Genomic DNA, 15,681 nt, shown 5'->3' with positions numbered 1-15,681 from the left:
TATTCATTATTAACATTGCCAATTGATATGTTGTCAACAATACTGACGACGTATACGTACGTCAACGGAACGGGAAAGGGGTTAATTTGCCTCAGCCAAAGATGGGCTGTAGCACACGGGGCGTGATGGCGTCACGTCGGCCATGTTGCTTAGGGGTTGTCTTCCTGGCAGGTGATGGCACTTGCAATGGAAGTAAAAACGTAATCCATGGGCCAAAGTTTATCCCGCGGCGTGTCCTTTATCTAAATAATCTGTCGCACAACTTGATTGCATACAATGGAATGAATCGCCTATAAGCAGGAAATTAAGTTGCACGATTTCATGGAGAGCGATTGTGGTTGCATAACTGATCGCTCAGGTGTGGACCTGAATTTAATTCCTTTGACACCCATATTTACTTTTACTTATGACATCGAAGAATATTTAACAACCGTAATCAGCCAGACTTACAAGCATGACACATAAAGAGCATTTTCTGAATTATCTTCTGTATCTTCACATAAATCACAAATGTTTAGTCGACTATTACCCATGAGCATTTGTTTAAGCAATCAAGCGACTGGTGTTGACATTCTGAGTCTCATAAGCAGAGTTAGGGTTGTTAAACAAATGCTGCTGGGTTACCAGATGTTATTGGAGAGAGCACTTCATCTAAACTATGGGGGGGGGGGGGGAAGTTCAGTTCTAACACAATATTTCATCCAAATGCATGCGTTATTGTGGAACATTATTGGGTTAAAATTCGGAGATGATTTCATTAAATCGCAAACCTAAATTATCAAGCTCATGAAATTAATGGTGACCGGCAAAATCTTAATTTAGATAGGCCCCGGTGACGGATCAAATATCCTAAACAAATGCGAGTACTCAAAAACACGAAAAGACATGGACAACATTTTGTCAACACCGTACTGAATAATAAAATAATCTACTCTTACGTATTTGCTAACTACTGCTAATGGTCACGCCACTTCTAGCAGAAGGGCCTCCACTAAGGAGAGCTCTCGAGTCTAGAGAACCCTTCCTAAGGGTTATTTTGGTCTCAGAAGACGGGGCAGTACCCACACTTTACCCTATCAGTTGACCGACAGCAGCAGTGATACAGTGATGAGACAACTATGGACTTGGTTTCGTCTATTTAACCATTATTATTTCAACACTTCGGGTTTCGCGACCAATATTTTACACAATAGGCTTTTTTGGGGCTAGTTAGCGTAAATATAAATGTGTCGTTAAACCTGCCACCACCTGATAGAGCAAATTAGTAAGTTTTGTCTCGTAAACAAAACATGCCAATTTGTTACCAGTACAGCACACCGGCGTGTTGTGGGTTTATTCTCCAACACACCGATGTGCTGTACTAGTAACGAATTGTCATGTTTTGTTTACGTGAAAAAACTTACTAATTACCTGTGTCGGGTGGTAGCGGGGTTAACGACACATTTTTATGTACACGATCTAACCCACGAAACCTCTATTACAGTTTTGTCTTTATTAGGACCCATCGGCATGGGTCAAAGTTTATCTGTGGGACTCATGCATCACTGCTACTGTCATTCGGTCACATTTACTCACATTTTGATGGTGACCTACGGCAAGATGACCACAATATACATCTTGAGAAAATAATGAGTTTTTTTATTGTGTGTAAGAAGCACTGTTATGCACTGTGTGCTTCTTCACACCTGTCAACTCATGTGGTTTACCCGTATTTGTGTACAGGGAAATTGAGGAAAAACATGTTTTTGTCTATTTGTTTGTGTTTCTCCCTTGTGATGACACTTTGTAGGATGGACGTTGAGATTTATAAGGGAACGGGGTTGACCAATAAGGTCTGAATTGGTTTGTAATAAGTTAGGGCACCGATAAGGGGTTTAAAGTATGGCGACGGCTTTGGGTGACCTTCATCGAGCAGTGGATTAACCATCTCCGATGACGATACGAATTCTAGGCGACGTTTCGAGCCGTGGGCCCTTTTTCATAACACATTTCTCGAAAATCGTCGCCTGTTACATTTTTTTCCTTCTTCTTTTAAGGCCACGACAGTGCTCTTGAGACAAATAATGTTTTTGGCTTGTGTGCCCCACACTTGCCAACGCAGCAGTAGCTTCGTCATCACCACCACCAGCAACCACACCGTTGGTATAAACACTGATCGTTTCACGTTGATTCTGGACACGTGCGTACGTTCTCCATTGAAAGATAGTCATACTCTTAGGTTTTTTTCGGTAAAGTCACGTAGGAGACAAGAAATAATAAAAATAAATAATAATATATTTAATAATAATTATTATTTCCTTTTACCTACGTGACTTTACCGAACAAACCTAAGAGAGAGTATGAATCCTTGCAGTCACGAAAGCTTCAAATCTAGAGAGATCTTCTTGGTTCTTTCGGTAAAGTCACGTAGAAGGGAAGTAATAAAATAATAAAAATAAAACATAATAAAATAATTCTGCGTTGTGGCCGAAACGTCGTGAGAATTATTTTATTATGTTTTATTTTTATTATTTTATTACTTCCCTTCTACGTGATGACTTTACCGAAAGAACCAAGAAGATGAATCCCTGCAGTCACGAAAGCTTTAAATCGAAATCTAGAGAGATAGTCACTCAGCAACACCGTTCAAAGTTAAATGCCACCACCACAACTGCCACCTCCTCCTCCGTTGCGAAACACTGAACGCGTCATTCACTCACGAGGTGACCGCGAATGGAAATCGACAATTACGTTTACGGAACTCGCAGCCACAAAGCCATCACCACCGATCTGGCTTGGCTTGGCTGGCCCCCCACCCCGCTCCACGCAGCCTCTGAACCTCTTGAAGATTCACATTGTCGTCGAAGCAAACCACGGTGAGTGCGACAATCGGGAGATGTCTTTTCGCAGTCCGTTCAAGCGTCCGTAGCATCGTGACACATTTGTTATGCCACGTAAACTCGTCGTGTCCTTCTCGCTGAACGCGTAACGTGTGCGTAGCTCGGTTGGAGGGTTCGCGATTCGGGTGGTGGTTTACGCACGGGCCGAGGGTGATCCTCACTGTCTGTAAGTCGAATACTTGTGTCTGTTCGCCAAACCCACCACCCCAACCCCGATCGTGGACGTTGTCAATCTTTGGCAGGATCTGTTGTTGTTTGCGTTTTCATTTTGCGCGCTCGGTGTAAAACAAACGACTGTGTGGCCAAGTTTTTTAAAACTCTGCTCAGCACGAATTTACGCCGCTAGAGGTCGCTGTTGTACTTTGTTCTGGTATTTGTAACTCGTCTAAAGCAGCGGTGTTTTGACCACGGCCACTGATAATGATGATCCGCTCTTGGGTGAGCTTTCGTGTCGTATGACTCGTGCCATCGATGGGTGTTGTGTGGGGAGAGACATCACCTGCTGTTTTTTGCAATTCCCATACAATATTCACTTCTGAAAATAGCACTCACTGCTGAAGGCAATGTTTTGGGGAATTGTTGGCCTTCTTTGGAGTTGTGTGGAAGATGTGGAGGGTTTTTTGTGGTCATATCTATATAAAGAATGCAAACTATAATAAACACACACTGCGCTGGCATTAATATTTTCTTAAGATTGAACAAAAAAACACTCGTTATCATCTTAAGTAACCTGTTGTTGAATACACCCATAAACATGCTTTACAGTACAAAGTCACGTAGGTAGAAAAATAATACCTACGTGACTTTACCGAAAGAACCAAAGAGTTTGGATTCCTGCAGTCACGAAAGCTTCAAATCATGCTTTACAGGACTTAAATCCGGTGAGAACTCGTTGAGACTAAAAAATATATATTTTAATAACGGTAATCCTCTCGATCACAGATCAATACTGTGTACACTTGACCATCTGAAACAAACATCAGGCGCCTCGGAAGGAAACAGAAAACTAATAATGCTTTACGTATTTGTATTTAATAAACAAGTGACGTTTCGTAAAATAGGGTTTAATAACTCTGGTAAATGGTGTGGTTTAAAAGTCACTTTTATAATTACCAAGCAAGTAATAACACATTTCGATAAAAACATTTTCTTTTATCCCGCCTGTGGACCTTAATATTATTTGTTTCTCCTCATCCCCGCTTAAATAAAATCCTATTAAGAAGGCTTGTCCACTGATAAGACACCGACCACATTTGACCTGAAATTTGTTTGCAGGAGGTACATAATTCATTCCATTATACGTGCAAAATCAAGGCTAAGTGGAGTAACCCGTATGTGGTACCAAAGTCATCCTCTTGCCCACGTTTATCCACACCGTTATCCACAACTTTTAACACACATAAAGAGGAGGAACAATACTGCCCCCCATTTCAACGCATAATAAGTCCCTCTTCGTGTCTCTCCATGTCAGATATATGTGCATCTACAGCCCTTTGTAAATCCACTCCTGGAAGAGGGCCTTCCCACATCGTGCAGGCTCTGAAGGGTATTAACCATACTTCACAGAAGGAGAGTACAACAATGAATGTAGCTGCACCATACTTGGACAGGGCACACCGTGCTACTGCGTTGCATGTCGGTGGAGGTGAGCTTGCCTTGATTGGTGGTAATGGTGTCAGGTGATACTTGAGCTATTGCACAATGCCTGCCTCTACACGGAGAGTTGCAAAGTCCAGGGGACGAAATCCATGATGCAGTTTTTCCAAAGCCACCTATATATAGATCTACGGGTGTGCGACGTTTGTTGACATAAAGGCAATCTTCTGATTATCTTGTGCAACACAACTCAGTTGACTCCCCTGGCTACTGATGTCAGTAATCAGTGTAACAGTTACTTTCATGAATGCTAATAGCACCCTTACAGTTTATGGAAAATATTTTAAACATTTCTAAATAATACTTTTGACACAGCAGTCATTTGTTGTCCTTCCGCTGCACCTCCGATTAGCACGGTTAGCTATGTACGGAGCGCAAGAAGTTTCACATACTGTACATACAATCAACATCTGCGATTTGCATCTGTTCCCTTGTCAAAGTCCATGCTAACCACACTACGCTTCTAGGGAGGCCCTTTCACCAGCAGTTCCATCAGCAACTTATTGCAGGGCTGCACCTTTACCCACATAAATAGGGAAAAACTGTGAACATACGTTCTTATGAATCTTGATTTGAAGCTTTCGTGACTGCAGGAATCCATACTCTTTGGTTCTTTCACATTGATGACGGACGCTTGTGTTGCGCCCAAAACGTCGTGATTTATTTTATTTTATACCTACGTGACTTTACCGAAAGAACCAAAGAGTATACATTCTTATGGTTTTTTAAATACTGTATATAAAACACTGACATACATTTGTATAATTTGTATAACACATTTGAGTGGAAGTTGCAGACACAGAGTGAGATGATGTGGTGTGTGAGGCTTAGTTTTTCTACAAAACTGGACACATCACAAAACGTAGGTGGTATTTTGCTCGACTCACTGACCACACATCCTGGAAGAAGTGAGAGAGCTCACACTTTGCCTCTCCACACATCACCTGCCGATCGACAAATTGTGGTTTCCCCATTTACACTGCTGGATGGATGGAGGCGGTGGTAGTGGGGTGGGGCGGATTTAAAAAAAAACCTGCATCATTGTTTCAACTGCCCCACCAGGAGTTCCAACCGGCGAGACAGCCGGCAGATTTTTTGACGCAAGAAATTAGCGGTGTTGCACCTTTACCTAGTTCGTACCTTGACACCGTGCCCCCTACTGACGGCATCGCTGTCTGTGTGCGTGGTGGAACAGTATCAGCATGCAGCAGCAGCAGCAGGAGACATACCCAAGCTCCCCGCGCGCACGCCGCCGGTTCGTCAAGTGTAAGCAGCGCGAGGCGCAGGGCCTGCTCCTACAGGCGGTTCGTGCCGACGAGCGCGGCGATGCGGCCCAGGCTCTGGCGCTCTACCGCTCGGCACGCGGTCACCTCGACTCCGCCCTGGCCATCCCCTGCGACGGCCCGCAGTGCACCGGGTCCAAGTGGGTCTCGCTCGCGCAAAGGGGGTGTTCCGTTTCGGGTTCATCGGGCCACTTTCAAAGCTTTTCAACTATTATGCAGCTGCCGCGACGACTCGTTTGCCATCGCTAGGGCATGCTCCGAAATTGTTCTGTCCGCCACGGTCGGTGACCCGAGCTCGATGTAATTCTCTTCACAGCATGTCAGGTGGCAGCTTGAGATTTGAGCTGAAAGTGAAAGTTGTGGAGCGGCATTTAGAGTGTAATTCCATAATCACTGTATAAAGAGGCTTTCACGGTGATTTAAGTTGGGTTCACTTGTTTACTTTCTACTTGTGAAATGTTATTGCACAGTGATTAGACCGATACAAACATCGGGCAGTGATAAATATGTAGGCCAGTGCCATCCCCTCATCTTCACCCACGCGCACTGTCCAGCATTCCGAGTGTACGGTCAAACACGATTGACAAGCTGCGCGTTGCCTCCGCCACTCTGTGCAGGTGGGATGAGACTCGCCGCACGCAGGCCAAGATGCAGGAGTCGCTGCTCGGCATGCAGTCTCGCGTGCAGGACCTAGAGGCTCGGCTTGAGCCCAGAACCACCTCCATGGTCCCCTCGGCGCCCCCGCTTGCTGCATCCGCGCTCCACGTTCCGCCCCGACCAAGCGGTCCACCCGTGTCGAGCGGCGACCCCAACTGCGGCCACCTCTACCCGCAAGTCGCGGCTCTCCCGGAAAAAGCTCCTCTTCCTCCGGGAGGCGTCTGGTTCGAGTCGGCGGGACAGCCGCCGCCTCCGCAAGGCTTACCGCTTCCGTCGCAGTCGTCCCAACGCTTGCCGCCGGCTCTACCTTGCTATGTCGCTACGGGAAGCACGGACCTCCCGCCGATGTATACCCCGCAGCCCGTGGAAGGACACACGTCGCTGTCCATGGGCACGGTGCACGGGGAGTTGCCACTGCTGCCTCCGGGCTATGCGCAGTGTAAGGAGAAGCCCTCCGGCCTGCAAGTTGCACCCGTGCAGCAGGTGCTGGGGCCGGACGCGGTCGAGCTGTTCCTCATTGCCAACGGTGCACAGATTTTCTTTGTGAGCGTGACGGGGCTGGTGAGCGCGCCCTCGTACCCGGGGTTCCTGCGCATCGCCACCTTCCGCAGCCAGGGGCCCGATGCCCCTCCCGGCCGCCCGCCAGCCTTCCTGCAGGTGTGTGGTGAAACCCGTCGGCTGTGAAAACTTTCATACCAACAGTGGAGAGATCGTGGCTGATGGTGTAGAATAACAGCCATGGCTAACAACAGTGGCAAGAGATAAATTGGCCTGTCCCTGAGCCATTGTTGTTCTGCTGTCCTTTCCGATCTTCATCAACCCACACTGACCAGCATGGTGAAGCCTGGTCAAGCAGACTCCACGATCGACACGTCACGGGGAGGCACTCATCCAGCAGTGGATAGATCATGACTAGCCATCTCAAATCTCAAATAAATTGTTAGAAGGTTGAAAGCATTGGTGGGGTGTAGTGGCATCAACAGCTTCGGCCATGGTGACAATTTGATCTTTTTCTCAATTTAATTCTTGCTGATATCCCTCTCGTCTCCTACGGCTCCTTCCATCCTCCGCCTTCCCAGGTGTCTGGGTGGCTCCACCCGCTGGTTCCGGGCTACTCGCCGGTGCTGCGCTCGTCGCAGGGCATCTACGTGTTTCCGGACATGTGTTCGGGGGAGGCCGGCGCCACCGTTGGAGTGCTCCTCTCCGCTGAGCTGCCCGCTGAGCAGCGCCATCTCTTTGAGGAGCACTTGGGACGTCTGGCTCAGTTCTGCGTCCAGGTGCGAGCGTCGCTTAGTGGGCCAGGTACCTCACCGGGAGGAGCGCCCGCCTTTGGGTTAAATCGAGCCTCGGTTAACTTAAGCCGATTGTCATCTCGCGCAGTTGAGCTGTTCTTTTGCTGTGTATGTATTTTCAAAGCTAAGCTTACCGCTGTATAAAACGTGTGAAAAAAATATTTATTTTTGACTATTTCTGTAATAAATTGGCAAATGTATAAAAAAAAGCATGCAACAATACCACGTAATGGGTAGGGTTGGCACACACGCAGCACAAATATAAAACGAGTTTACGTATCTTATAATTTTGCGTCGAACTAGGACCGTTGTGTTAGAGAAAGGGCCCTTGCCTATAAACATTTGGCAGTTAATCAGGATTGGTTCAAGCAAGCCTGACTCTGCTGATGACACACTGAATATCGAAACAGGTTGAGAGTTTGCTTGCAGTGAACCTGAGCGCTGCTTAATAAGATGCATGCCCCGAATGCGGTGCTGCTCCGATGGGTCGTGTAAAAATAAATATTCTACATGAGGAGACAATGATGGAAAGGGGAGGCCGTTATTGATATTGTTGCACAAATATAAGTAAGCGCTCGCCGTCTTTCCGCAGGCTCCAGAGGATGGCGCCGCTGGTGGCCAGGCGAAGTCGGCCGACGTTCCCAAGACAGCCGCACCAGACCCGGAGAAGGGCACCCCCCAGCCGATGCCCGAATGGAGCGAAAAAATGTCTCATGGCATCCTCTCTGGTATGAGGGATGTTCAAGGGGGGGGGAGGCTATGTTTTCAGCAGTATGGGGCACCACGTAGCGAGATGTTAACTGCCTCGCCAAGTATACAGGAGGTCGTGGGTTCGATCCCAACCCTGACATTTTTATATTTCGAGTTTGTAAGTTCTTCCTGTGGTGGTCTGGATTTTTTTCTGGGTCCCCCGGTTTGTTTCCTGCCAAGATGCTGGTTTCCAGCAGATACTTAGAACTGGCGATGAAGAGACCACGATGCCCTCGACGCTGTGCAAATGCAAAGGGATGTTTTAATGTGTGAGCGCAAGCATCGTGAGGAGGGCATGGCTTTTTTTAAAGTGACAATCGCATTGAGAATACAGTTGAAGTTGCATATTAGCGCGCCGCCTTGGAACGAGTTTATCCGTGCTTAATTCCAAGTAATGTGCTCGTGACAGAAGTTGTACCTCGCCTCCCCCCTACCAGTGTAATGTAAGCATTTGTTGCTTATAACAGAGCCGTGCTTATATGAGGTGTGCTTGTTTCCAGCTTCTGCTCTATTATGGTGAGGTCCTACTATAGACATATAGTATGTCAGGTTTAGACAAAGGCACGTGGAATATCTTGCCTGCAACAGCAGGTCACCTTCAGGTATTCATTAACTGCAGACTGACATTCAATAATTGTTTACACCTCGGTTCGTACAACTAGGGGTGGAGCTGTGGCGCAAGTGGTTAGTGTATTTTGCTATGATTGACACCCCTCTTACTGACACACGCCTGTCTTACACGCACACACACCACTCCGAGTGACACGCACAGAACTCGCACCAGTCTTGCTGACATACCCACCCCTGATCCTCCCGCTACCACGCCAGGCGCGTCGTGGATCAGCCGCGGGTTGCTGCGGGGCGCCGAGGCGACGGGCAAGGTGCTCAACAAGGGCGCGACGGCCGTCAGGGAGCACATCCCCACGGAGTCGCAAGTGCCGCCCCAGGCTCGCGCCAACGCCAGGCCCACGGCCGCTGCTCCGCCAGCGCAGGCCCCCGCCGCGGCGGAACCGCACCGCGCGAACCCGGGGCCGTACCGCGAGCCCTCCTTGGTGAAGGTCGGCAAGAGCCTAGGTGGGTGCGAGTGTGCCCGCTCTGAGTGCGGACATCTCTGCAGCCGCTTGGAGGAGCTGCATTCATCGAAATAGAGCAAAGGGATTGTCGCGACGCGACCCCCCCCCCCCCCCCGAATCGTGAGAATTCGATCGATTCGCGGGGTGTGCGAATTTCTGTATGCCAATGACTCGCACTAAAAATATGTTAAGTTTAGGTTTTAACTTAATTTGGCAAAGTTCCAGCTGTGAGAATAAAGTATATGTATTTTGACTCCTTTATGATGAACATTTTCCTCTGCAGTATGAGGAATTTGTAAGATCATCATCTAACATGTGAAAGAAATGTTCCAGGCGGCCGCAGAAGCGCATCTGAAAGCCCGCGATGCGATGACCGTCTTTGTTCGATGGCTAGCCAAAAGCCGCTGCTGATGGTTTACGCTCCTTGACGAGATGAGCGAGGGTACCGTGGGTTTATTTGTGGCAAGAACGTGTCTGTGTGGTGGATGGAGGGGATGAGTCTGCGACTCGCTCTGCCGCGCAGTGGAAGGAGTGGTGGACGCGGTGAGCTCGGTGAGCAAGGAGGTGGCTCCTCACCTCAAGCGCTACGGGGAGAAGATCATGCCCGAGTCGCTCAAGCAGCCGGACAGCGACGGCGCCCGCACCCTCCACGGGGCCAAGATGGTCGCCTCCAGCAGCGCACAAGGCACGGCCCTCCGCTCTCTCGTTCTCTCACTGTCCAGAGCTCTCACTCTGCTGCCTTTTGTTGTTTGTTTTACTGGCTTCTCATTGTCACTGTCTGGGTCTCGCTGTTTAAAAAACCTAAAGGCGCCAACTCTTTAATCGTTGACTCGTGCCAACGTTTGGCTCGCACGAGTGGTGGTGGTGGTGGTGGTGAGCCAGAGTTGTTGGCGTGAACAAAGAATACAAACAAGGTGGTAAAAACGATATATATTTTATTGCAACACTGGATCATGGTGATTCTTCAGAATGCTGTCGTGTTGCATCATTACGCACCCCATTGAGTTAGGAATGAGTGCCGTTTAGAGAGTGGTGGCTGTGATGCTCCGACTCCAATCCAGCCAAGTTGGCGGATCACAGAGAGATCGTGTTTGTGAAATGCACTCCTTCAGGGCAGGACAGTGGGAGTGATGTTTCCTCATGTGCGTGACATTTCTCCAGGCACCTTGATGACCTCCCGCAAGTACAAATTAAGGAATAATCCTACTTTCCATCTAGTACCTACCCGACGAAGAGTGCTGATGAAGATTTCATCTCTCCATTAGAGAACCAGTGTAAACATTGTCATCACACCATGCATAAGACGGGCACGAATGAAAGCCCAGTGAGACCACTTGTGTATTTTGCAAGAGATACCTGGGTCATAAAAGCAAAGGAGAACAAAGCAGGTTAAGAAAAACACGGTAAAATTATATAAAAAGCACCCCTGTGACGAACCATAACTTTAACCGTAATAATTGGTGTTACAGAAGATCAAACATTTAAACACGGAAAATATAAACAGTGATCAATAGGCTAAAGACCATAACCTCGTGTGCATGAGCCACAGAACCCGGGTGTGTACTCATGTGTCTATGTTATTAGTCAACTGGAGTAGGCCGAAAATTCTTGCTACGGACAGCATTTTCCAGGCCGATTTCACTCTGTGTGCTGGCCTGCATTTCATACGTCAGAATTTTTAGTGAGTGGGAAAAAACATCGTCAAATGTGTCACAATCAACAATGTTGTAGATTTGGCGGGAACACGCAATTTTTCATTTAATGTGGCATTTAACTTTTCAGAAAATGTTGTGTTTTTACTCGGAAGTGTTTCTGTGAAAGACCTGCCAAACTCACGCGATAACTCGAGTGGCTGAAAACCATGGAAACTCATTCATTTTTTTTTATTAAATGTAGTTCTCATTCAACTTGAATTCAGGCCAACTGGAGAATGTAAAATGAGGTAATGGTTAAAAAAACACATGTGCGTTCCGAGTTCCTGAACTATGAATCCAGTTTATCATTGAAAAGCAACTGAGAAGGAAATAATGAAATGCACGAGAGACATTATGCCAGGTTCATGCAGCATTATGAACCATGGAACTTTCTCCAAATCTTGCATTAACTGTCAGAACAAAACAAGCACTTGGAGTATATAATTTCTAAAATGACTGTTCTTACACTCTGCACATTAACTATGTTAATAATGACGATGAATTACCTGTCTTTTTTATATTGTCCCGTGTGTGATTTATTTTTATTGTGTTGCCTTTATTGCTATTTAATAGCCTTCCACGGGGCTTTTATCTCCAGCTGCTGCTTAACCGTGTGGTGGTCCGCATGGTTAAGCTCCGTTGTGAGTGCTCCACTGTAATCCCCACATCCACTTTGAAGCGGCTAAATCGGCGTTGCGGCGTGCACAAGCACAGCGTGCAGGGCATACCAATTAATTTATTTCAATTACACACACCCCATCGGAGGAATGGATCAGAGCGTCGTGCCAAACCTACGCCGGAACGCCCCGTCCGGAGCCAAAACTAAAGGAGCAGGCCTGCAATTGTTTGCTCACAGTGCTGCTGGTGGAAGGGCCTCCACGAGAAAGAACTCTACAGAGCCTTTAGAGAGCAGTGGTTTTGCTCATTTTCATATGGGGGGGCACTTTCGACCGATAAGACATCATCGGCGTGTTTTCGCACTTGTGTATTAGTCGGGGGCCGCACATCATGGTCCGCACTAAAGGCCACCAGGTTCTGCCAGTGGCCCTTGGGCCTTGCAATGAAGAACGTTGCTCTTGAGGTTATTTTGCCAATTCTTCCACAGTGGCCGGAGGTCTCAGAAAGAGGTGAAAGTACCCACACGTGACCTGCCAATCGGCTGACTGCCGTGTAACTCATTCACAATGCTCGGTGGACAGAGGAAGGGAGATTTTGAGATGCCCCATTGTTATCACTGCCGTTGCCGTGAGATCAAAGCGGCAGCAACTGGTTTGCAAGTACATTGTGCTCACCATTGCACCACAGCAGCATCCCCTGCCACTCGTTGGAGAGCGACGTAAAATTGACGTTAATTCAACGACACGTGACCGTGCGTTGCACGTTCCACTGATTGCACCGACTTAAAAAATCACGTTTTTGCGACGCTCCTGCTCTTGGCCACTGGCCGAAGGCGGCGGCGCACCTCTTGACGAGCCGCGAGGCGTTCATTAGCGAGCCAGCTCCTGCAGGCGTGGGGGCTGGCAGGCAGTCAACGGCAATCGGCCCACCTGCTCTCGCATCGGCAGCACCATAGCACAGCTGCAAGCCAGACAGGACATGTGTGTGTGTGCGCGTGGGCGCCGGGGCGTGTCTTTGGGAGATTCCGCCCTTCCCCGTGCTCAGTGAGCGTCATTTGCTTTCTTCCTCACCCCCCTCCCCCCCCATGGCAGGCCTCTCCACCATCTGGGACGGTCTGTCGTCCGCCGCGAAGACCATCGCTCGGAGCGTGTCGTCGTCGACGGTGCAGCCCGTGTCCCAAGGGTGAGCGCGCGGCCGACTGTTGCCGCTCTGAGGTTTTTCTGGGAGTTCATTTCGTGATGCGTTTATTCACAGAAAGATGTTTGTGATGTGATGATTATTCGCGTTATAGCTCGGGAACATGAAATTGGGACGAGGACGAGCAGCACGTGAACAAGTAAAAACATTCCGTCCCTTTCAAAATACAGTGTTTGTATTTTGAGAAAGCGTGACCTCAACGAGTGAGTGGCCAAAAATGATCGATGGGGCGATTCGTTTGATCCTTATTTTCTCACTAGAGACACCTACTGACAGATTGATTAATTGCGATAATTTTTTTTTACATCTTCATTGCGTTAGGGAGTTCCAGCAGAGGATGAAGGATGACTTCCAGCTGAGTAAAGGTTGACCAGGCCCTCTGACAGATTGCTCAGAATAAAATATATTTCACCATTTCAGCCGACTGGCCTTCATCAGAGAGTGTGGAGGAGAATGTAAAATAGAGTGGAGGGGCTGGCTGTGATTTGTTTAAACAGCCACTGTTCATTCAGAGGTGTAGCGCAATGATAGGGTAGGCTCCCAAGTGTTCAATACGAAATCTAGGTTTTAAGCAGTCTCGCTGGAGTGTAACGATTCCTGAGAGTACCTCGTGTGTAATAAATGCGTGCATCTTTGTGGTCCTGCCTTTTTTCCGCGCTGGTGCAGTGCTGCGAGTGTACCCACCGACCGCAATGCTCAGATGAGCGGACATTACCAGAATGTACAGCCAACGATGAACGACATCAAGCGAGACACAGGCATCAAGCGTCAAATGTGATTGCATCCTGTCGGTCAGCGTGTTAAGTTGGTAATCTGAAGTTACTCTGGCCCGTCTAAAGATAAAGTCAACTTGCCAGCAGCTAAAATTACTACATTTCTACGTTCACCACTTATAGGAAGATGGAAATGTTTCTGTATTTCTGACGGACGCATTCTCCAACGCACGAGTTTGTGAGCAGCTCGTGCCATTCTTTCCACACATTTCAAACGGAGAGTATTTTCTATTCCTCCAGAAACATTGGTTGCGGTAAAGAAATTGATATTTCTAAATGAGAAAAGTTTGGTTGCTGTTGTAGCAATGCTTCATCTTAAATGATGCGAACTCTACTGATTTCATCGGTCAGTTTTCAGAACAAGCATTTGCTTTAAATACACCAAAGAGAGTGGATGTTTAAGAATATATTTATTGTTGATTCAGTACCTTATGCCCACGTACTGTGTCTAACTCCTTATGTAGCTGTATTGAAACGCGTCTTTGTGTCATAAGGACCCATGTAGTGGTGTTTAAACTTTATTATTCATCAAACTGGAAATGAATGTAAGTGAAGCCTATTATCCATACATATAATGTGATTAGTGGCCTTCACTCATGCTCTGTATCTCAAGTACATTCACATGAAATTGCTGCCTTTCCCAATTCACAAGATCTTGACCCAGAAATTGAGAAAAAATACGTCAAATACTGACCATTGGGAACCAAGATCTTCCCGAAGAGTGATACACGCACTCATCGGTAGAATCCTCCGGAAGATGGGTTCCCCATTGATTTATATTTAAAGGTGATGTTCAGGCGTGACGTCATCGACCCTGAAGCCACTGCCTATTGATCCGTCGCGGTGACGTCACCCTCACGTTGCCGAACGACGGCATGGTGATGTCATCGCGACGCACCGCACGGGCAAGGGTGCGGTGGTGACGTCACCGGGAACATCTGTTTAATGACGTCACCGTGAACATCTGTTTAATGACGTCACACGCATCCCACAGTGTTGCTGCCCCCCCCCCCCCCCCCCCCACGTGTCCTGCGCTAATGCGTGGGCAGTGCTGGTGCCTATCTAAGTCACAAGGCCAGTGTATTTTTTTTTAACTGAGTGTACTACTGTTGGTGCATTTTAACCCCGAGCAATCTTACACGAGCTAAATCGGTTGACGTGTATGAGCAATACGTTTAAGTTAAGCACAATATACTGTTAGGATGAGCATAAGTTATTCTGTTAGCTTTAAAAAAAAACTGTTGTCTTGCATTCTGTAGTTCTAGCTCTGTTTTTTCGTGTGGTTTTGTAGCAATACGTCGTAGTGTCACCGCACCTGTGTTTGAAATCAATAAAAGTTAAAAAAAAACACTTTAAACTAATGGTATGCTGAATGTTTTTTTTTTTATATCGCGAAGACGACAGCTGTCCGAAAGAGTGCGTTTGACTTCGATGCAACGTGGGTCACGTGGCGCGTCAGGTGCGACTTTAGCTGTTGCTTACACATTCATATTCATTCCACGTGTTTGGGGAAGGAAGCCGAACGAACAATAGATGAGGAAAATGAACTGCTGTGATGACAATGAGAGACGCCTCCCTGCGCTCTGTGCGGCGTTTACGCGTCAGTACCGTGGACAGCGCCCGGCAGCTCAGAAAGCCACGTGACGATAAACTGCAAGTTGATGTCGATGCTTCGATTTAAAATAACCAATGCTACGCACATCTTACTGGTAGGAACCTCCTGGTTACACCAGCCCACAGGGGATTATTGTGTTCGTCCGTCGTGCATCCAACAATGGGAGGGGTGGGGCTGGGTGGAGAGGGTGGGGC

General features: G+C 47.6%; 1 protein-coding gene across 1 annotated transcript; it reads left to right on the top strand.

Moving 5' to 3' along the window:
* Positions 1–2,708: 2,708 nt before the first annotated feature.
* On the top strand, positions 2,709–15,220 carry LOC133350021 (spartin-like). The gene is made up of 9 exons (XM_061563973.1): positions 2,709–2,855; positions 5,731–5,958; positions 6,436–7,132; positions 7,555–7,752; positions 8,360–8,495; positions 9,346–9,591; positions 10,114–10,275; positions 12,994–13,084; positions 13,766–15,220. The coding sequence occupies exons 1-9, from the start codon at positions 2,713–2,715 to the stop codon at positions 13,875–13,877; spliced, it is 2,013 nt and encodes a 670-aa protein (XP_061419957.1). The 5' UTR covers positions 2,709–2,712; the 3' UTR covers positions 13,878–15,220.
* Positions 15,221–15,681: the final 461 nt, after the last annotated feature.

The sequence above is a fragment of the Lethenteron reissneri genome, chromosome 32 (assembly GCF_015708825.2).
Source record: "Lethenteron reissneri isolate LAM-NWPU_2019-01 chromosome 32, ASM1570882v1, whole genome shotgun sequence".
In the NCBI taxonomy this organism is placed as follows: domain Eukaryota; kingdom Metazoa; phylum Chordata; class Hyperoartia; order Petromyzontiformes; family Petromyzontidae; genus Lethenteron; species Lethenteron reissneri.
This window is presented reverse-complemented; position numbering and strand designations above follow the sequence as displayed.